Genomic DNA, 22,814 nt, shown 5'->3' with positions numbered 1-22,814 from the left:
AACTGCTAAGACGTGGACAGCTGGTGAAGGATACATCGGTGTTTACGGTTATTTTTCACATATTCAGGTTTGAAATTTTCAAAATAAAAATATGGGGTTTCAAAAAGGCAGATGCTTGCTCTCCATTTCCTCTCTCCTCCCTCTCCCGCTGACTAGACCATGGATGCAGTGCTGGGTGAGACCCTTCAATCCTAGGAGAAGCAAAAACCCTACTGGAATACTTCCCACCCAAAGTGCGATCTGTGCTCCCAGCAGCATCAGCGTCGCCTGGGAGCTTGTTACAACTACAGAGCCTCAGGCCCCACCCAGACCGACTGGGAATCTGCATTCCACAGAACCCCCAGGCGAGTGGTCAAGTTTAAGAAGCACTCCCCAGGTGACAGCACAGTACCAACATTCTGCTGTCTCCAGGGTTCTACGTACAGCACTGTAAGGGGAACTAGCAGAATGAAGAAGGTGTCTATCTGCACTTCAACTTTAAAAACATCTTTCTAAACACAAGTGGAAGAATAGTAACTACTACTTTCCTAGGGCTTACTATGTGCCAGCCACTGTACTAAACATTTTACTCAAGATCTCATTTATCCTCACGGTAATTCAGTTAGGTTCCATGTGTTACTGGAAGGGATACTCAAGGTAGTTATCCACTAAAAAATTATTCCACCTCTCCACTCTGTACATGGCATTGACTCCACCCCCTGTTCCAAAGTGGTCTCTGATTTACCAATTCTCACCGTTCTCCCTGGGCTCAGTGACTGATTCTGGTTACCCTGGCCTAAGCAAGTCCAGGGAGGCATACCCTCCGTCACAGGCATCGGCCCAGCAAATGATCTAATCAGCTCTAAGTTCAGTACTGACTGGTTCTCCAAGTCTTTGCTTCCTGATCTCCCTTCCTCCCTCCCTCCCCCCGCCCCTCTCTCTCTCATTTTGAGTTGACTCACTTATTTTTATTTGAAAGGCAGAAAGACAGAGATCTTCCCTACGCTAATTCACTCCTCAAATGTCCCAGAGTTGGAGCCAGGAACTCAATCTGGGTCTCCCACGTGGGTAGCAAGGACCCATGAACTTGAACTATTATCTTCTGCCTCCTGGGGTGCACATTAGCAGGGAGCTGGAATTGGAGGTGGAGCAGGGACTTGAACCCAGGCACTCTGATATGGGATGCGGGCATCCCAGTGACATCTTAACCACCGAGCATAACGCTTGCTCCTGAGATAGTTCTTGTTTTTTTGAAAAGATGTTTTATTTATTTGAAAGGCAGAGTTAGAGAGAGAGGGGGAGAGATCTTCCATCTGCTGGTTCACTCCCCAAATGGCCACAATGGCCAGTGCTGGTCCAATACGAAGCCAGGAGCTTCTTCCAGGTCTCCCACGCAGGTACAGGGGCCCAAGCAATTGGCCCACCTTCCATTGTTTTCCCAGGCTACAGCAGAGAACTTGATCAGAAGAGGAGCAGCCGGGACTTGAACCAGCACCCATAAGGGAGGCCAGCACTGCAGACAGCTTTACCTACTATGCCAGGGTGCCAGCCCCCGAGAAAGTCCTTACACTTGATCTAATAGGCTACTAGCTTTGAAATGACTACCCTTTCTTTCAATTTATCTATTAAACATAATTTTTAGTTTTATTTTTTAAAGAAAAGATTTATTTAACTGAAAGAGAAAGAGAGGGCAAGACAGACAGACTGATTTTCCATCTGCTGGTTCACTCCCCAAATGGCTGCAATGGCTGGGCTGGGTCAGATGAAGCCAGGAGCCTAGAACGCCCAGTCTCCCACGTGGGTGGCAGGGGCCCAAGCCATGCTCTGCTACCTTCCCAGGCTCATTAGCAGGGAGCTGAGGAAGTGGGGCATCCAGGACTCATATCGCCACTCATATGGGATGCAGGCATCAGAAGTGGTGGCTTAACCCATCGCACCACAATGCCAGCCTCTAAATTAATCAATTTAAAAGCGGTTTTCCATTCCACAAAGTTTTACTATAACTGAATCTCCTCTGCTTGTGGGATTTGAGTAAAGCTGTTTCACCAGGATCCCCTAGACTGGGACTGTTGCCTGTCTTCCCACTGCTTTCAGCATCTGGCTACGGCCAAGCAGACACACCTGAAGGCCCTGCCAGTGGAGAACCAGCAGTGTAGCCGGTACCGAGCTGCCAGGCAGTGGCACTTGCCTGGAGGCACTCAAAGGGAAGCCTTCATCTCTGTCTCCTCAACTGCCTGGCTCCCTTCCAGCTTTGGAACAGGGAGGTGATCAGACTCCTCCAGCCCGGGAGAGCAGCCAGCCGCCACCTTCACGGGCAGGCTCTGCCTCTCCTCTCTGAAGTCCCGTGAGGATCCAAAGCCAAGTCCAACACAGCTCTCTTACTCCAAACCTGGGTGATCCCAAAACCTCCCTTTTCTGGATTCCCCAGGCTACAGCCCCCATGCCCTGTTCAGGAGTGGTGGTCAGCCGATGGACTGGGGCTGGACAGGCAGGGGAGCACAAGCTGACGAGCAGCTTTCCCCACCAATACCCAGAAACTCGGGTCATGAGCAGCAGAACGACTCACAACCTAGTATACAAACCTGCGTACTTATTTCCTTGGGTAAAATTCCTAGAATGTTGGTTAAAATGATTTTTAATTAGCCATGTTTTAACTTTGGAAACAAATTCCAGATTGCTTGGCAAAAAAGTTTTACCAGTTTATTCTCACACCAAGATTAAGAAGACTGCACAGGCTGCAGCAGGGCAAATCACTCACCCCCTCCGTGACATCTGACCTCAAGGTGGCATGACAAGGCTTTCAGCAGGAAGGTTTGCCACACAAACAACAACAGAACGTGTAGAACGGAATATTGGTGAACACACGCTTGCTAGTCATCTGCTATGTGCCACACACTGTTACAGCCCCTCCTGAATATTCTCATCTACTCTTGCAGAAATTCTGAAAGATAGGCACTGCTGTTCCCACTGTACAGATGATGAGACACGGACCCAAGGTCTTTAGGGCATGTAGAATGAAGCTTCTCTCACCAGTGGAGGCCCTAAGCGCTTAGTACGAAGGATGAAAGCCAAGAAACGAATGAACTGATTCATCATTAAAAAGAGCTGCCACATCCCTTCCCTTAGATCACAACTTCCCTCACTTACCCAGGAGGAAAGTCATGCGCTTCCAAAGCAGTTTTTCCACACCCCTGAAAACAAATCTTGAGCAAGCCACTTCCTGGACACTGTGCACACTGACCAGCATCTGTGTCTGAGAAGTTCCAGGACCACCTGCATGCCCAGGGGAAAGCAAGTCTCCAGGAGACAGGCATGATGAGGAGTGAATATTCCAACTCCTGAAGAATCAAGAACCAGATCAAGGGGCCAGCGCTGTGGCATAGAACGTTAAGCCTCCACCTGCAGTGTTAGCATCCCATATGGGCACTGGGTTGCTCCCGGCAGCTCCCTGCTAATGCACCTGGGAAAGCAGTAGAAGATGGTGCAAGTGCTTGGGTCCCTGCCACCCACCCACGTGGGAGACCTGGAAGAAGCTCCTGGCTCCTGATTTCAGTCTGGCCCAGCCCTGGCTGTTGAGGCCATTTGGGGAGTGAAAAGCAGATGGAAACACCCTCTCTCTCTCTATGTCTCTCTTTCTCTCTCCCCAACTCTGCCTTTCAAATAAATAAATGTCTTTAAAAAAAATAAATTAAAACTATTAAAAAAAAAAACAGGTCAACTAGGAACCAAACATTTTGCTTCCAAAGCAATCCTCCTTTAAAAATGTCTAAAATAAGATTGCCAAGGAAGATACTGCTTTCTGGAATTAGAACCAAGACAGAGCTGGCAGAAGTCGACCATATGGCCACATAGTCCGGTCTCTGAGTGTCAGGGCAGTACATTTCAGGATCTGCTTTGCCACTAATATCACAGATGTGCTCTGAAACTGGGCTTAGAGATCAGACTCACCAGAGGGTGATCTTTAAACCAAATGTTTGTAGTCAAAGTGACTCTAATTGTCATATCCCTGTTTTACTTAGCAGAATATAGTCATCTACCCATCCTATCAAGAAAGTAAAAGCATGTGTTTCACTAAACTTCCTCTATAATTCAAAATAAAAAAATTTTAAAAGTATTTAATCACTCCAGAACTCAAACCAGGCTTCACCTGCTGCACCACAACACCAGCCCCTCAAGACCACTTCTAAGCCACCTCTTTCATGGTATACTTATCACTTATTTAATTTTGATAATTAGCTCTTAGGGGGAGTAGGGAAGATTTTGTTTCCTCTTGCACTTCAGAGACAACTTTCTGGTTAACCACTGAATTAATACCACAAGCTTCATTTCTAATAATTGGAAATCGTGTTTATCTCTTTGTAGTAATAACAATAGGATTTAAGGATTTAAAAGAAAGGCCAGGAGCCAGCACAGAGGGTTAAGCAACCACTGCTGCTTGCGACGCCAGCATCCCATATTGGCTGCTCTGCTTCTGTCACTACACTTGGGAAAGTAGCAGAGGATGGCCTAAGTGCCTGGGCTCTCCCCGCCCACATGGGAGACACAGATGGAGTTCTGGGGTCCTGGCCCAGCCCCAGCCATTGTGGCCGTTTGGGGAGTGAACCAGCAGATGGAAAATCTCTCTCTCTGTCTGTATCTCCCTTTCTCTCTCTGTTGTATTTTCAAATAAATAATAAATAAATCTTTTCAAAAAGGAAAGGACCTTGAGAACCTCTTGTTCTTTGTTAAAGAGCCAAAAAAATCCCCACCAGAAGAATCTGATCCCCAAATGAGACAGCCCTGAAAAAAGAATAGCACTAGATATAAGCACAAAGCAAGAGGGAAAATGATGACGTGAGGGGCTGGCGCCATGGCTCACTTGGTTAATCCTCCACCTGCGGCACCGGCATCCCATGAGTGCCAGGTTCTAGTCCTGGTTGCTCCTCTTCTAGTCCAGCTGTTTGCTGTGGCCTGGGAATGCAGTGGAGGATGGCCCAAGTGCCTTGGCCTGCACCCACATGGGAAACCAGGAGGAAGCACCTGGCTTCGGATCGGCACAGCGCACCAGCCGTAGTAGCCATATGGGGGGTGAACCAGTGGAGGGAAGACCTTTCTCTCTGTCTATCTCTCTCACTATCTCTATCTGTCAAAAAAAATGATGACATGAGAAGCACAGTAATTCTATGGTGAGCATGCCTTCTTTTTAGGCCTCCAACTACAAAGCTGTTGGCTCTTCTTCAACATACATGTTCTGGATTGCTCTAGCTTGTGGGAAGTATGTTCTCATTCTTCCATTTGTCTTTGAGGCACTATCCTCCTTAATCCAGCTATCTCTTGTGTGACTCATTCCCACAATGCCTAGTTCTCAGCTAGCTATTGACAGATGCTACTTATACTGTTGGCTATCTGTCTGACATCTTTTCTACTTCCATTTTTTTTTTCTTTTCCAACAGAGTCCTCATTTTGTACAGGTCAGGGGCCAAGGGGTAAAGCAGCATGGGTCAAGACAAACTCTGACAGTCTGTTACTCTTGACAATGACTGTTTAGAATGCGGACATGACTCAATACATGTCTGCCTGTGTTACTTGAATTCCATTGTCCCTTTCACCAAATGGTAAGGCTGACAAAGAAACATGGAAGCCCTAGGACCCTGATGCGTCCTTGAGTCACTGAATTAACCAAGCGCCCTATCTTGCAACAGCATCATTGGGTTTTCTGTTACACTTGAAGTTATCTAGTATTCTATCCAATCCCACCAGCTGTCAACTCTCATAATACATTTTTAAAAATTAATTAAATTGGAAAGGAGAGAGAGAGAGAGGAAGAGAGAGAAGGAAGAAGAAAGGAAAGGAAATAAAAGAAATCCTCCATTGTCTGGTTCACTGCCCACATGCCTACAACATTCCGAGCTGAAAGCCAGGAGCCAGGAACCCAATCCAGGTCCACCACATAGGTAACAGGAACCCAACTATTTGACCCTTCACCTGCTGTGTGCACTAGCAGGAAGCTGGAATCAGAAGCAGGCCCAGAACTCACACCCGGGCACTCTGACACAGGATGCCTCGCCCATTAATATTGTTTTCATAGCCATGCAGCCATTACCTGAGTAACCTTTTAGGTGTAGGTACCTGCCTGGCGCTAGAAGAAAACACGAGGAGATATGCTCTTACATTTTATAATCTTTGAAATTCCCCTCTTCAGTTATTGAGGACAGGCATTCTGAGCTCCTCACAAGCGCGGAAAACGAAATTAGAAATTGGCCAAGATTATGTGAACAATTAGTGCCAGAGCTTGGGAAAGAGCACCACTTTCAAACCCCAAATCTCCACACGCCAGCACCCAGTGACAGTAACACAGCGGGTATTTCTGGTGCTGGAACCCGTCAGATGCCAGGCCTTAGGAGACCACCAACTGAGCGCGCAGCAATCCCACCGCCCCACTCCCGCTGCGGGTCCGCCCTGGCTCTCAGCCTGCAATGGCGCGGCCGGGCTGCGGTCCCGGGGTACACGGCCCAGGGGACACTTCGAGGCGGAGGCCAGCGACGTGGCCTACCACTGCGCCCTGACCTGTGTGCCCGGAAATGCCTCTCCACGCTCCACGGCCCCACCGCCCTCCTGAGATTCAGCGGCCTGCTCCGGTCAAGGCTGGGCCGGCCATCCCCAGCCTCTGGTTCGCCTCACCCCGCGCACACCCGGAATCCGGGCCCATGGGGCGCCCACATTTCGTTACCTACTCTTTCGAGTCGTGGAGTCTCCCTGTCTTCCTGCTTTCCTTCTCGGAAACATCACGTCCCTCAGGGGTCACCCTCACGTCCACTTCAGCCGGTCGCCAGGCCCAGAGCTCGCCGGGGAGACCCAGTCAGCGGAACCGGAAACGCTTGCTCGGAGCCACGGAGTGAAAACCACACCTCGGACTGCCCGGTGTGCGAGCGGGCCTCGACTAGAGCTGTCCGATTGGCTACCACGGAAAGAAGGCCGGCCCCTCGGGAGCACGCCGGCCAATCAAAGGGCAGGGTGTGGCTAGGGCGGGGCTGGGTCCCTTCCGGCTGCCGGCCCCGCGGCTCCTGCGTGGGGGATCCTGGGAGCGCGCGAGGCTGGCCGGGGCCGTCGCCTTCGTCGTCGTCGCGTCGCGTCGCGTCGCGATTGGGCGTCGCCTTCTGTCGCTGCTGCCGGGGTAGCGGGAGGCTCTCGTTCGTCCCGGAGCAGTAAGTGGGGCCCTTCAGAGGCGAGGCCGGGGCGAAGAGCGGCGCGGCTCGGGTTCTTCGAGAGACTCGGGGGGCTAGGAGGAGGCTGGGGGTACGTGGGCGACTTTGCCGCCGAACCTGCCGCTCTGAGGGCTGTTTTCTCCTCGCGTAGCTTCGCCTTTCTGTCCCTGTGAGATGGCGTCTGTGCTGTGGCCAGCCGAGCCCCAGGTGAGATGAGGTGCCTTTTCACCCCCTGTACCACTTCTTGCCAAGCCACCACACGGGGTCTCTTGGAGTGCTTCTCAAAATCGCGGATTCCTGGGCTCACACCTGTTGAGCAATATAAGTTCCCGTTGATTTATAGGACTAGGAGTCTCAGGGGAGGAGGGGTAAGCCTGGATGAGTGCTGCGGCGAGTTCAGCAATGACTGTCGTGGTTGGAAAAAAAGCAGAGGAAGGTTGTTGGGAGAACCGGGAACTTCCGGCTTGTTCCTGATTCTTCCCGAGCTGTCCATCCTTTCCCCACCCTTCTCGTCGGTTCCCACGCACCGCCACCACTCCCCCGAGGAGCGCTCCCTCAGCTTTTCCCTTCCCTGAGAGACTCCGTGATGCTTACATTGTCCCCTGCTGATCCTTAAACTACCGCCGGGCCCATTTACACCCAGCACAGCGCTTGCGAACCTGTTACACGAACCCCTTTCTCCCTTGAATCGCAAGTTTTTAGCTCTGTGCAGCCTTCCTCGACTGAGGGAGGGGCTGACCCTCTGGCCTCTTGTCCGCAGCGGGCTCTCATCCTGTTTCAGGGAGCAGTGCGTGTTGAGAATCTGGCTGTGTGTGTTTCTCAAGAGGAGTGTGTGAGTCTGTACCCTGCCCAGAGGTCCCTCAGCAGAGAGGCGACACAGGGGTGTTCTGAGGATGTCGCTTTGATGGGCAAGGCACTTGTTCTTCCTGCACTTTTAGCACTTCCCTCAGTCCCAGGAGGAGAATTTCAAGTTTGGGCCACATGTTGGTGTGTGGAGTAGGACCTGTCCCTGGGTGATTGATGTGGATGTGATGAGAAGGTGCCAGAGAGAGCAAGTTTCAAAGGATGAGATGACTTCTTAAAAGACGAAATCCAGTTTAGTACAGTGACTGTGGCTTCACACAAGATGTGGTGATACCTGGTCATCTTCCTAAATATTTGTTGAATTTACCTTTTTATTTGGAAACCTGATTAATATAGGTTTTCATCACTTGCTAAATGTTGGAAATTGATTTACTCTTAAGATGTGCCACGGCTTTCTCGCCTAAGGGGACTCTTTATGCAGAAGTATTCCTCTGCCTGAAGAGTGTATCTCTGACTAGGGTTAAGTATCCAAAGTATTCCATAACTCATATATCTTTTACTTCTTTGTCTTGTTCTTATTTGCTTTTACCTTCTTGAACATAGGGGTATATTTATAATAACTATTTAAATATTTTTATCTGTGTCATTTTTGGGTCTGTTTCTATTGATTGATTTTCCTCCTACTTATTGATTATATTTTCCTGCTTCTTTGCATGGTTGGTAATTTTTGATTGCATGTTAGACATTTTGAATTTTATATTATTGGAATCTGGATTTTGTTGTATTTTTCAAAATAATTCTCAGCTTTGTTGTAGGATGCAGTTAAGTTACTATCAAGCCAATCTATCAAGATTTGCTGTTTTGCTTTGTTAGGGCAGGTTTTGATTAGTCTTTAGAATTGATTTGGCCTACTGGTAAGACAGTATTTTTCTGAGGAGATTATTTGATGTCCTATGTGTTAGAGGTATTTTCACTACAAGTGGTGGGAACATAACCTGCTGAGCTCTGGGTAACATTCTGTATATTCCTTTTTGCTGGTTCTGTCAAGCATTTATACATTAGTACTCAGCAGCTAAGTCTTAAGGAGACACCATGTAGATGCCATGAGTTCTCTTTCGAGGAAGCTTGCCTCTTCCTTATCACTTTGCTGTCAAATTCTAGCTGCCTTGGCATCCCTGATCTCTGAAATTAGAGTTACCTCAAATCAAACAAAACCACTGGGTATTGTTTGCATTCCTATGTACTGTACTGCACCCTTTCCAGTCAATCATTTGAGACAGTCATAGATGTTTTCATTAAGAGAAAATACTTCTTTTGTATTGATATATTGGCTTTATAAATTAAAAATATAATTGTCCTTTGTATCCTTGGCAAATTGGTTCTATGACATCCTTTTGCCCCCAGAATGCCAAAACCTGAAGATGCCCTTAAATAAAATACCATAGTATTTGCATATAACCTGTGCACATCCTCCTGTATGCTCTAAGTCATGTCTGGATTACCCACAATACTTAATATAAGTAAATGCCATGGAAGTTATTTTTTAACTGACTTGTTTAGGGGATAATGAAAAAAATGTTTATGTTTAGTATGGATGTATATTCAGATGCAACCTTTTTTATATATTCTCAATCCACAGTTGCTTGAATATACAGATGCAGAACCTGTGGATATGGAGGGCCAGCTTATTTGGAAAAATATTAAAAAGAAATGCTTTTTTGGCAGGCTCAAGTTTTGTTAGCCATCCTTGTGGTAAAATTGGCTGTTACTTGCCTGCAGTACCACACAGTAGCTGCACTTTGATCATTCCTCATTGAAGAGTAAAGAAATTTTGGAGACCTCTCTTGGTGAAAATAAAACAATTTTTAGTAACCTGTGTGCTTCTCTGATAAGGTAGGAAAATACTCACTTGCCTTCTTTCTCTCTTGATAAATACGAATTCCAATTTCCATTCCAGTTGTGATTGTCCAGCTGCTACTTGAGAGAACTTAAATGATAAAAAGATCTACATAGACTAACTTGAAAACCACACATCTGGGTGATGTCTACGATTGTCTTTAGTACCTATCACACTGGGCCCTGACTTAGGCACAGCTATTCTCTTGCAGGTTCACCTAGAACTGAGTCTTTTGGGAAGCCAGGAGAGCCTGCTGGCTCCTGACTTTGTATATTTATTAGTACCAGGGTTCTAAGATAAACCACTTACATTTTCTTGGGGCTCTGTGTAATTACCTTAGCTTGTACTTTCCCTCATATCACCTGAAGCTATTGTCTATGTTTTGCTTTATTTTGTTTTTATCAACAGGAGGGGAAGGCAAGACTGAGATTAATCAGCAGTTAAACCTAGAGTCAATGGAACTTGATGAGCTTACCCTAGAAAATTACTGCACTGCTGCACCGCTTGTCTATTACTCAGAAAAATCCTCTGAGGATGGAGTTGAAAACCCTGAAAGGAAAATATCAGTGGGAACTCCCACTTGCAAGAAAAGGTTCATAAGCCTTTTGGTTACCATTGAAAACCATACTCCATTAGTAGAACTATCTCAATGTTTAGGAACCAGAGAACTTTCTGAAATTCTTGAATTTCCCTGGGAAGAAACTAAAAATGTGTACAAGTGTCCTGAATGTGACCAAAGCTTCAGCGACAATTCTTACCTTGTTTTGCATCAGAAAATTCACTCAGTAGAGAAAAAATATAAATGTAGTGACTGTGGGAAGATCTTCAATCACAGAGCCAACCTGAGGACACACAGGAGAATCCACACTGGTGAGAAGCCTTATAAGTGTGCCAAGTGCAGTGCTAGCTTCCACCAGCAGTCACATCTGTCCCAGCACATGAATAGCCATGTAAAGGAGAAACCCTATTCTTGTGGCATATGTGGAAGAAGTTTTATGTGGCTTCCAGGATTGGCACAGCATCAGAAAAGCCACAGTGCTGAGGAAGCCTATGAATGTGCCAACCCTGAGAAATACGTTGTTCAGAAAACAAATCTTGCTTTGCAAGAGAAAACACACTCATCAGCTACCCCATACCAGAACACTCAGTGTGTGAGCACTTTTGGGCAGCTCTCATGCTCTGCCCTCCCAGAGAAGGGCCACGAGGAGGATTCTGAAGGCTGCAGCAATGACCATGAAAACTTTTCTTTCTCAAAATTCAAACCCTTACAGTGTCAGGAGTGTGACACGACTTTTCCTTGTTTCTTTGAGCTTGTTTCTCATCAGAACACTCACACAGAAGAGCCCCACAAATGCAAAACGTGTGCAGAAAGCTTTCCATCAGATTCCGAACTTGCACGCCATCGGAAGAGCCACATGGAAGAGGGACCTTTTAAATGTGCCATATGTGGAAAAAGGTTTAGGGTGAATATGCATCTCATTATGCATAAGCAAACTCATAGGGAAAACACCAAGTAAATGTAACACGTTGTCATTCATGCTTGGGCTTTTCAGTATCTACACGGGGCGGGATGGGGGTGAGAGTTGCTATTTATGTGCCAGACATCTTGCTAAGCACCTTAAACACATTCCACATAATGTATAATTCTTAGCACGACCTTAGGTTATATTCTATGTGAGAGCCGAAGAGCATAATCAGGATCACATAGCCAGGACTGAAACTCAGTTACGGTTCACATTCCGTTTTTATGAGCCAGAGGACAATACAGAACTTTTTCTTTAAGTTTTCATTAAAATAAAGGTTGTTGCTAGAGTTCTCCTTTTGTTTACATGGTTTCTAAGTACATTTTAGAGGAGAATTTAATTTTTTTGCAGATATGGTATCTAGGAAAGTAAATGTTTTTATACTTTTTTGGTATAACTATTTGAATGTAATATTTGTATGATGTTATTCTTAACATGTGAATTTCTAGAGGAGTTGAGAAGCTCTTCCTCCCTGACCCCCTAAAAAGTTCCCAAAGGGTGCACTAGTTGATATTTTGACAGTTATTACTATCTATGGAGTTCCCATTCTCAGATCTGACATCAGGGGGAGGTACTGGCATCTATGACTCAAATATTTCTAAGGAGCTTTAGTGATTTCACTATAATGCTTTCCTGGAGGCTGGACCTGATTTAAAGGTAGAGTAGGGAGGGAAAGGACTTGCTTGTCTCTACAGGAGATAGCCTTCAAATCTCAACTGAAGCAGGCCGTCTATCTTGCTGTGAATAATCATGACTGGTTTTTACTGAATATGTTATTTACATGATTTAAGCTTTAGAATAAATCTGTGACAGAGAAAGGACTATCCTTGTTTCATAGCAATGAGGAAACCGAAGGCCTCTGAGGAAAAGTCAGTACTTTGCCCTGCATGCAAGAAATCACACGGTGATGAAACTGGCATTTAAACTTGGGTGTCTCTAATTCCAAAGGCCACAGGTTCTGTGATACTGCATTTCTTGTTGGTATCCATGGCCCATGATAGAACTATAAGCAATCAGGGAGGCTGAGATAGGGAGGTGAGCCTGGCCAGCCTGGAGAATGACCTGTGAGCTTACATTCCGGAACCCCTTTGTTCCCTTTCATTACCCACGCCTGACTGACCTATGCTGTTACAAGGCAACAGAAGGCTCCCCAAGACTTCAAGTTTGAACTCCCATCCCTGTCATCCAAGCAGAGATTCCAGGCTACACAGAATACATCCTGAAAGTTTTAGTTGGTTTTTTTTTTAAAGAAGTAACATTTCCTCTCCATCTCCAAAGAAAAATAATTTAGAAAATTGTTAGATTTTTAACCAAAATACTTGATAGTATATGTCTAGAAACAGCTATTACAAATATTGGAAAAAATATTGTTAAATAGTGTGTTATTAATGTTAAAGAACCAGAGAATGTTGTAAATATATATTCATATAGGTTTCTCTTTAAAGCCAAAGTGATTGTATACCTATCAGCAAACTAATATTTATGTGGGCCTTTGGGATAGAAGAATGATCTTATTGTATTTAGACACTGCAAAGGTACATTATTTATTAAAATGGAATTATTGGGAAATCTCATTAGCAAAAACAAAAGCCTCTTGAAGACTAATTGGAGGACAGTACAACTGAACGTGCCAAAGATGCTGCCCACTACACCTAAGCCCTAACACTTAACAGGGGAAGATCATGCTGGTGAGTGAATCAGTAGCCTTAACCAAACTTGCCTTTTCTCTTTTCCCTTCTTGTCATTCTTGTTTTGTGTTTGCAAAGCCACTCTTAAGACCAAATACTCTGGCTGTCAAGGTCAGACTTGCCTCTTCTGCTTTCACCCGACTACCGGGGTCTGTGTGGCTGTGTGGTGACTCCGAGCCCCTTGCCCCCAGCACACTCCTCCTCTCAGAAAGGAATCCACTGCAACATTGTTGAGAAATCAACTGCAACAGTTTCCCATGTCTCCACTGTCAGGATACCAACCTGCCAAGGCTGCAAAGTCTTAAATTTTAAAATATGCCTTCTGATCTCTTCAGTTGGCCTCTCAGTGAGGTACTTCAGGTAGTACAGAAAGATGGCCTCCATTTAGTTTTTTTTTTTTTTTTTTTTTTTTTTTTTTTTTTTTTTAGCCAACTCTGGGATATAATCTTTGCCAAAAATCATGGAGAGCAACACTTCCCTTCTCTTCTGCCCTTAGTGGGAAAAACTGGCCCACTGCCTCATCGGCACTTTTTTAAGGCTCTAATATTTCAGCCAAGACAGTGAAGAGTTGCATGGTGGGCAGTGAAATTGGAAAAGAGGCCTCTACTCCCAGAGTTGCCACAGAAAGAAGTAGAGAGGAGTATTTTTTTTTTAAGATTTATTTATTTGAAAGTCATAGTTACAGAGAGAGGTCTTTCATCCACTGGTTCATTGCCCAGTTGGCCATAACAGCCGGTGCTGCGTCGATCTGAAGCCAGGAGCCAGGAGCTTCTTCAGGTCTCCCACACGGATGCAGGGTCCCAAGGGCTTAGGCCATCTTCTGCTTTCCCAGGCCATAGCAGAGAGCTGGACAGGAAGTGGAGCAGCTGGGTCTTGAACCAGCACCCATATGTGATGCCAGCACTACAGGCAGTGGCTAACCCACTACGCCACAGCGCCGGCCCCAAGAGAGGAGTATTTTAGAAGGCACCAGGACAGAGCAAGGCTGATGATATGAAAGATAGGAGCTGTTATCCTTTCTCTTGATCCTAAAAAAGTATAGGGGAAGGTGCAAATTCATGGCATAAATCTTGTTCTGAACCTCAGTATAGAAATTCAGCTTTCCAGTTGAGGTTTTATTTACAGTTAACCTCTCAAGTTTTTGGAGCATTGTTTATTCTAGGGTTTTTGGAAGATTATGCCAAATATACATATAAGGTTAGAAAAATACTATTCTTACAGAAACATTAACCTACACATGAGTGTAACTAAAATGGCTTTTTGATATAATATTGTGATTGGTGTGTAGAAAAAATTTCTAAAATCTGAATATCAGTTATTGTGAAATAGGCATATTTTCATTTGTGCTTTATTATACACTGTTTCCTAAAAACATGTGCTGGATGTAATTCAAGCTGCTCTGCCCACAAGGAGTTGAAGTAACTGGTTTGTCTATTAATGACATTCAGACTGTTTTTAGGATGATGGTTTTTTTTCACCCTTTCCTTTACCATTTCAATTGATGGAGACAGATTACATATGATTGTTATTAACTGAGCAGTATTGTTATCCTATGACATTAGCAAATACTGGATAAAGTTTTATATAGTGTTAGAAAAATAAATGCAAGAGTTTACTGTTATGAATGGTAGGTTAACTACATTTTGCTATATAGATGTTAACACTGAAAATTTTTGCATGAAGTAATTGATTCTTGAACAAATTTTTTGGGTTTTTGTTGTTGATGCAGTATTGAAAATGTGTACCAAACAATTCCTTAACATGAATTCTGGAATATAAATTTCTGTTAAACAGCAATCATTGATGAAAACAGCATTTTCCCGGTAGAAGTCCAATGTCAGCATCTAAATCACATTTTTTAAACGTGATTTAGTTGTTGCTTCTGAAGGAGTTGGGCTCAAAATAGTTTGATTTAGAACTTTGTTGTTGTTAGGGGGCCGGCGCTGTGGCATTGTGGGTAAAGCCACTGCCTGCAGAGTCGCCATCCCCACATGGGTGCCGGTTCGAGTCCCAGCTGCTCCACTTTCGACCCAACGCCCTGCTGGACAGGAGCAGGAGATGGCCCAAGTGCTTGGGCCCCAGCCACCCACGTGAATGGGACGTGGAGGAGCTGGGACTTGAACACCCACCCCAGTGGCGGGAAAAAAAAAAAAACTTTGTTGTTCCAAATAATTTCTTCACATTTCCTCATTTAGCATAATTTTTTTTTTTGACAGGCAGAGTTAGACAGTGAGAGAGACAGAGAGAAAGGTCTTCCTTCCGTTGGTTCACTCCCCAAATGGCCGCCACGGCTGGCACTGCGCCAATCTGAAGCCAGGAGCCAGGTGCTTCATCCTGGTCTCCCATGCAGGTGCAGGGCCCAAGCACTTGGGCCATCCTCCACTGCCTTCCCAGGCCACAACAGAGAGCTGGACTGGAAGAGGAACAACTGGGACAAAATCCGGCGCCCCAACTGGGACTAGAACTTGGAGTACCAGCGCAGCAGGCAGAGGATTAGCCTAGTAAGCTGCGGCGCCGGCCTAGCATAAAAATTAATAACTAGTTAAGGGAGTTAAAGCTAAAAAATGACATTTCACAGTAAATGCCTTTTTGAGTCTGCGAGTCCTGTGAGACCACACAATTGGCAGTGTTCTTGTAGACGGCAAAATAAGGGGTAATACAACCTGAAACTGCACATTTGTCTCAGTGATCTGTTTACTGCCTATGTGTACAAGGAGAGGGCAGGCACAGCAGATTATAGTTTATCTCAATAGTCTATTAAATGTCCAGGAAGCTTGTTACCCAGGGATTTCAGTGGGACTGTATTTTTGCTTTGACTGTCTGTTTAAAAAGTAGTAAGATGACCTTCATTAACAATGTGTAGAAATACATTCATTTGTTCTAGCTTTGTAGACCAGGAGAGCTGCTCATCTGATGGAGTGATCGCTATTACCCATCTTTCCAAGGCCCATCTGACCGCAGGCGTTTTGTCTTTGATCTTACAATTGCCACCCCTCCCTGCATGAACAGTCTAGGGCTGAGGAGGATGTGATACAAATACTCATTTATATAAACCTAAGAATATGCTGCAATCCCTTGTTCCTGTGGATACCTCATAAGTATGTCTGTAATATGCACTTTACTGTTCTGTTTAATGTTTTAATTTTATTTTTTGTGAAACCTTCTCTTAAGACTTAGCGCTAGATCCCCAGATCTCAACAGTGGTTGTCTATCTGATATGTAATTTGGCATCTAATAAATGCTTTTTTATGTTGATGGCAAAGAGGTAGACTTTTTTTTAAAAGAACACTGGCTTTAGATAGCAATGAAGTGGATTTTGAAGACTGGCGGGATTGTGGTTTGGAGACAGTTCATGAGTGAGTGCCTTGGTGTCATTTGATAAAGGGAATAAAATCGCTTGCTTCCCAGAACGCTGCAGGACACCTCAGCGTGTTCCGGGGGACAGCACTAGGTATCGCCCTCCCAGCCCTAGATGCGCGGCAGCCATACAGGGCCGGATACCTCGGGCTCCCTGGGCAGGGCTGGGCAGCTGAGTCCGGGATAACGGGTGTGGTGATGGCACTCCCAGAAGGCTTCGCGCCGCCCCGGAGATCCCGGGTCTCCACTCCGGAGCCTCCCGCTGGTGCCACCGCGGCCGCGGGCAAACCGGAAGCTGCACGGCCTCCCCGGCCTCGGAGATCCCGGGTCTCCACTCCGGAGCCTCCCGCTGGTGCCACCGTGGCCGCGGGCAAACCGGAAGCTGCATGGCCTCCCCGGCCTCGGAGATCCCAAGTCTCCACTCCGGAGCCTCCGGCTGGTGCCACCGCTGGCAAACCGGAAGCTGCACGGCCTCCCTGGCCTCGGAGATCCTGGGTCTCCACTCCGGAGCCTCCCGCTGGTGCCACCGCGGCCACGGGCAAACCGGAAGCTGCACGGCCTCCCCGGCCTCGGGGATCCCGGGTCTCCACTCCGGAGCCTCCCGCTGGTGCCACCGCTGGAAAACCGGAAGTTGCACGGTCTCCTCGGCACCCGCTTCCGGCTGCGCCTGCGCAATCCTGGGGGCATCCGGCCCCGGGGTTTGGCCGCGTCCCTGTCCTCAGTTCAGCGGTCTCCACCGAAGCCAGACGGTGAGGGTAAGAGCGTCTGCCCGCGGGAGGTTACGCAGGACTGATGGCCGGAACAGCCTGAATCCCCATCCCGACCCTTGCATAGACCGCGCTGGACGGTAGAGCCTGGCGCGGCGCGCAGTGGGGCGCTCCGGGCCTGCCCTGTCTCGGCTTTTTAGGTGGGATGCGTTAATGCTCTCAGCCGGCCTAGGGGGCTTAGAGCCAACGCCACGTCACTCGAGCTTTCTGGATGCCCTGCAGCCACATCTGAACGCGCTTTTGGTTAAAGTGTGCCCTGTGAGCTCACCCAGGGTTGAACGTCTCACCAAGTAGCCCGTCCCCTTCTGTGGCAGCCCAGAGTTCCACTGTCCCTTGCATTCCGGATTGCTGTGTGTAGGTGTTGAAGAGCGATCATCCTGTGGCTATCTGATGCATCAAAACACACGGCCAGCGGCAGGGCGGGCACTGGGCGCGGTGGCCTACTAGGTTAAGCTTCCGCCTGCAGCAGCAGCAGCATCCCATATGGGCGACGGCTGGAATCCCGGCCGCTCCACTTCTGATGCAGCTCCCTGCTGATGGCCTGGGAAAGCCATTAGAAGATGGCCCAAGTGCTTCGGCCCCTGCAGCCACGCCAGGAGAGACCCAGAAGGAAGAAGCCCCTGGCTTTGGATTGGCCCAGCTCCGACCCTTGTGGCCATTTGGGCAGTATAGTGCCCGAGTCTAGTACCTTCTGACTCAGGCTTCCGGCTACTGCAGATCCTGGGAGGCAGCGGAGACGGCTCAAATGCTTGGGCTCCTGCCACTCACACTGGAGACCTGGTTCAAGTGACTGGCTCCAGCTTCTGCCCCTGAACGGGTGGATGGGAGCTCTCTCTATGTATCTGACTCTCAAATAAATAAATTTTTTAAACAAATACATGCCCCAAACCAAACTCATGCTTTAATTCTTGACCTGTCTGCCTCAGTATGTGGCGCCACATCCACCTGGGCCCCTGCCACACGTGGCAGATCTGGATGGAGTTCAGGCTCCTGGCTTCCCCCTGACCCGGCCCCAGCCACTGTGGCCATTTGGAATCTCTCTCTCCTCTGTAACTGTGCCTTTCAAATAAATAAAACAGCTTACTAAAACTTAGGAGATACAGTAGAAGCAATACCAAGAGGGAAGTATCAAGTCGAAAATAGAAAAAACTTGACTAAGAATTGGTCTTTTTGAAAAATTAAACAAAATTGAAAATCCCTTAAATATACTAAAAAAGAGAAAACAGAAAATGAAAAAGTGAAGATAAATATTATAGTAATTCTTCAGAGGTAAAGAAGATCTTCAGGGGCTATTGTGAACACTTACATGTCAGCAAACTGGACAACTAGAGAAAATGGATAAATTCCTGAAAAAATATGACCCACCAAGACTGCATCATGAAGAAGCTGAAAATCTGAGTCAAGAAGAAACTAAACAACTCAAAATCAAATGAGAATGAAAGAAATCAATCGCAGTGAGACAACGCTTAGAACCAGATGACTTCATGGCTATAAATTCTACCAAACACTAAAAGAAAAGTTAAAATTTATCCTTCTTAAGCTAATCTCCAAAATGCAAGTCGAGGGAAATTTTCTAAATTCATTTTATAAGTCCAGCATCACCTTGATACCAAGACCATCAAGGATAACACAAGGAAAAAAATATATAGGCAAATACCTTTGTTGAACTTAGTTGTAAAAATCTTCAATAAAATGATAGAAAACTAAATCCAACAAAACATCAAAAATGCTGTGCACTAAAATCCAAGTGAGATTTATCTCGGGGATGTAAAATAGAATTAACATGCAAATCAATATGACACATTAACAGTGAAAGTTAAAAACCACATGATCATCTACAGATGCAGAAAAAGCATTTGTTACAGAGTTCCACATCCTTTTGTGATAAAAACTAAACAGTATGGGTATGGAAGGAAATTTCTGCAACACAATAAAGGCTATGAAAAGCCAAACAGCTAACATCATAATCAGTGGGGAAAAACAAAATTTTTCCTTAAAGATCTGAAACAGCTCAAGGATACCTTCTCTCACCAGTTTTCTTCAACAGAACACTAGAAATTCTAATGAGAGCAATCAAAGAGATAAAAGGCATCTAAATCAGCAAAGAAGTAAAGTTATTGCAGGTGACACAATCATGTATGTAAAAAACTTTATAAAATAGAGTCCACAAAAAACCATTAGGGGCCAGCACTGTGGTGTGGCGGTTAAAGCCCTTGCCTGCAGTGCCTGCATCGCATATGGGTGCCAGTTCAAGAACAGGCTGCTCCACTTCCTGTCCAGCTCTCTGCTATGGCCTGGGAAAGCAGTGGAAGATGGCCCAAGGCCTTGGGCCCCTGCACCCCTGTGGGAGACTTGGAAGAAGCTCCTGGATCCTGGCTTTGGATCAGTGCAGCTCTGGCCATTATGGCCAATTAGGGAGTGAACCAACGGATGGAAGACCTCTCTCTCTCACTCTGCCTCTCCTATCTAACTCTGCCTTTCAAATAAATTAATTAATTTAAAAAATTAGTACTAATAATTCAGTAGTTTCATGATGCAAAACATCCAAAAGTTAGTTGCATTTGTATACGAATAATTATGTATCCCAAAAGGAAATCCAGAAGACAATCCCATTCATGATAACATCAAAAAGAACAGAATACCTAGGAATAAACTGAACCAAGGAGATAGAAGATGTATACAGTGAGAACTGTAAAACACAGGTGAAAAACTGAAGAAGACACAAATAAGTGTCTGTGTTCCTGTGTTCATGGATTGGAAGAATTAGAATTGTTAAGATGTTCATATTACCCAAGGTCATACACTCATATAGATTCAACAGAAACATGACCAAATTCCTATGGCATATTTCAAAGAAATAGAAAAGAAAAACTCTAAAATGTTTATGGAACTGAAAAAGACCCTGAGTGACCAAAGCAGTCTTGAGAAGGAAGAGCAAATCGGAGGGATTACACACCCTGATTTCCAGTCATATTACAAAGCTATAATAATTAAAACACTGTTGATGGCATAAAAACACACATGGACCAAAGGAATAGAGAGCTGAGAAATAAAACCCGGCATATATAGTCAACTAATTTTTGACAAGGGCACCAAGAATATATAATGAGGAAAGGATAGTCTGTTCAATAAAAGGTGTTGGGGAAACCAGATATCCACATACAAAAGAATGAGATAGGAACCTTACTTTACAGTAAATACGAAAGTCAACTCAGAATGAATTCAAGACCTCAATGTAAAATGTGAAACTCTGCAATTACTATTTTAGCAAAAAAATGTTTAAAGCTTCAAACATTCTATCTGAAAGGCAAAGTTATAGGGCAAGAGGAACAGAGATTATCCATCATCTGGTTCAGTCCCCAAATGACCACAGAGGCTACAAAGGGGCAGGGCTGGACTGGGTGGTTGGGAGCTGGGATCTCCATCAGGATCTTCCACATGGGTAGCTGGGGCCAAGTACTCGGGCTATCACCTGCCACCTCCCCAGGTGCATTACTGCAGTTGGATTGGAAAAGGAGCAGCTGGGACACAAACTGGCACTGACTTGGAATGTAAGTGCTGAAAGAGCAGCTTAACACACTGCACCACACACCAGCCCTAGGCAATTGTTTGTTTTTTGCTATTACACTAAAACCTCAGGCCACAAAAGCAAAAACAAACAAAATCAACAAAAACACAGAGATTCACATCAAACTAAAAACCTCTGCACATCGAAGAAAACAATCAACAAAATGAAAAGGTAGCCTGCAGGTTGGGAGAATATATTCGCAAATACACATCTGATAAGGGGTTAACGTCCAAAATATATAAGGAATGCACACAACTCAACAGCAAAATCCAAATAACCCAGTTCTGAGAAATGAGCAAAGTAACTTTGATACTCATGTTGTGTATTTTTGTTTGTTTTTTACAAAGAAACCATAAAAATAGCCAACAGGTTGATGGGACGATGTTGAACATCACTAATGATCAGGGAAGTCCAAATCAGCACCCCAGGGAGCTAGCACCTCACACCTGCTGTAGTAACTATTGCCAAAAAGTCAAAAGCCAAGCGCTGGTAGGGATGTGGGGGAAGGGGGCCCTCCCACTGCTGGTGGAGCGTCAGCCGGTGCAGCCGTGCGGGACACGGCACGCAGGTTCCTCAGACGGCGTCCCCAGTGCCGGGGAGCAGGAGGCAGGGTGGGCGCACTGGTGCTGTCCTGTCAGACCGCCTGGCCTCCTGCGCGCTCCACAGACTCCGGAAAAATCTGGGTAACCAGAGCGCACCTCAGAGCACGCAGAGGTCGGGGCGATGCTGCGGGCGGCGTCTCTGTGGGGAATGGCCGCCGCCAAGCACGCGGGCCGGCCGGACGCTCCCCTGTCGGAGCACCCGCTGCCTCAGGCCTGCCTTTCGCGTCACCCCGGTCTAAGTTTTCGCCTCAGAGTGTACGGTTGCGGGTTTACGTGTTTCGCCCCTGGAGTGGCTTCTCTAGGACAACGCGCGTGTCCTCTCGGTTTTACCTTAGTACCTCCATCCAGCGCCCAAGGGTGCCCGCTGTGTAGTCGGCGTTCAGGAAGCGTCACGCTAAGTGAAAAGTTAACCAGAGAACCTCCGGCCTCAGCTGTCGCGTCAGGCAACCTCGCGTGCCCCCCGGGGCCCAGCGGGACGAGCAACCGGAGAAAAATACATCTCCCAGGGGGCTTCGCGGCGGCCCGCCCCCTTTCTCACACTGACAGCCGCGACAGGCAATGAGAGGCGAGGCTTCCGCGGGCTGGGCGCCGAGCGGCCCAATCAGAGGAGAATGGGCCGTGTACGTCCTGCAGAAGCCCCGCCTTCATCCCCGAGGGCGTCCACCTGCGGAGCCGGGTGCCTAATGGCCCTCAGTTGGCTCCGGTTAGCGCTGGCTGCGAGGCAGGTGTCTGCCCGCGCCGGCTTCCTTTCCAGTGTTCCTGGGTGACTCCGTGGGTGGAGGCGCCACTGCACAGGGCCCGTGGTCTCCCGCCTGACAAGTCTCAAGGCCGGCGGGCATCTCGGCAGGGCGCTGCCGGCCCTCGGGTGAATGTGGGCAGGCAGATAGGATGAAATGGATTAGACCTGTGGGCTGGGAGACCTCGCCTTCACCATGGCCCTGTGTGGGCTCACCCTAGCTGACCACACCTGTGCGCCCACCTGCCAATCACATTAATTAACCACGTCCATTTGGAAGTGGGTAAAGGCCCGGCCCCTATTTTCCCTCGCTGGGCTGGATCCCTTGTTCCCCTATGCCTTTGGGGCGCGGGGCCTTCTGGCTGCCTGCTCTCTTCGCCTTTGCTTCGCTGCTCCTATACTCGCTGCTCAGTATAGACCCCGGCTTAATTTCCAGACTTTTCTTTCACCCTCTCCTATGCATTTCACCAGCCCTCACTCTACAAGCCCTTGCTCTCCTATGCATTTCTCTCACTAAATAAAAAGCTTAAAAACTTACCATGCTGCCTGGTCTGTTTGAGCCAGTATTCAGAATTCTCTGAATTCGTGGCAAGAGCCCACACCCTTATTGACATGGGAAATACTAATAAGCAGGTAGGTTTCAAAACTCCAATATGAAGAGATAGAGTCAGAATCAGACGTGGCAGCTATGCTGAAATTATCAGATGAA

At 46.7% G+C, this 22,814-nt stretch overlaps 2 protein-coding genes across 4 annotated transcripts in view; one reads left to right on the top strand and one right to left on the bottom strand.

Moving 5' to 3' along the window:
* NAA60 (N-alpha-acetyltransferase 60, NatF catalytic subunit) overlaps positions 1 to 6,879 on the bottom strand; it is a 33,755-nt gene extending 26,876 nt beyond the window's left edge. The window contains exon 1 of one of the 3 annotated variants that reach the window (XM_062180433.1): positions 6,689 to 6,879. The gene's annotated coding sequence lies outside the window, so the exon portion shown is untranslated. The remainder of the gene's footprint in view (positions 1 to 6,688) is intronic. The other 2 variants (XM_062180430.1, XM_062180434.1) reach the window with 2 other exon arrangements.
* On the top strand, positions 160 to 13,495 carry ZNF597 (zinc finger protein 597). The gene is made up of 4 exons (XM_062180944.1): positions 160 to 175; positions 6,429 to 6,527; positions 7,044 to 7,163; positions 10,273 to 13,495. The coding sequence occupies exons 1-4, from the start codon at positions 160 to 162 to the stop codon at positions 11,379 to 11,381; spliced, it is 1,344 nt and encodes a 447-aa protein (XP_062036928.1). The 3' UTR covers positions 11,382 to 13,495.
* The last annotated feature ends 9,319 nt before the right edge of the window (positions 13,496 to 22,814 follow it).

The sequence above is a fragment of the Lepus europaeus genome, chromosome 21, assembly GCF_033115175.1.
Source record: "Lepus europaeus isolate LE1 chromosome 21, mLepTim1.pri, whole genome shotgun sequence".
Lineage (NCBI taxonomy): Eukaryota > Metazoa > Chordata > Mammalia > Lagomorpha > Leporidae > Lepus > Lepus europaeus.
Note: the sequence above shows the minus strand (reverse complement) of the source record. Positions and strands in the feature narration are given on the sequence as shown.

Coding starts and splice junctions, on each gene's coding strand:
- ZNF597 (XM_062180944.1), top strand. Junction 6,528..7,043: donor CTACCACTGCGCCCTGACCT/GTGTGCCCGGAA, acceptor GGATCCTGGGAG/CGCGCGAGGCTGGCCGGGGC. Junction 7,164..10,272: donor CTCTCGTTCGTCCCGGAGCA/GTAAGTGGGGCC, acceptor TTTTATCAACAG/GAGGGGAAGGCAAGACTGAG.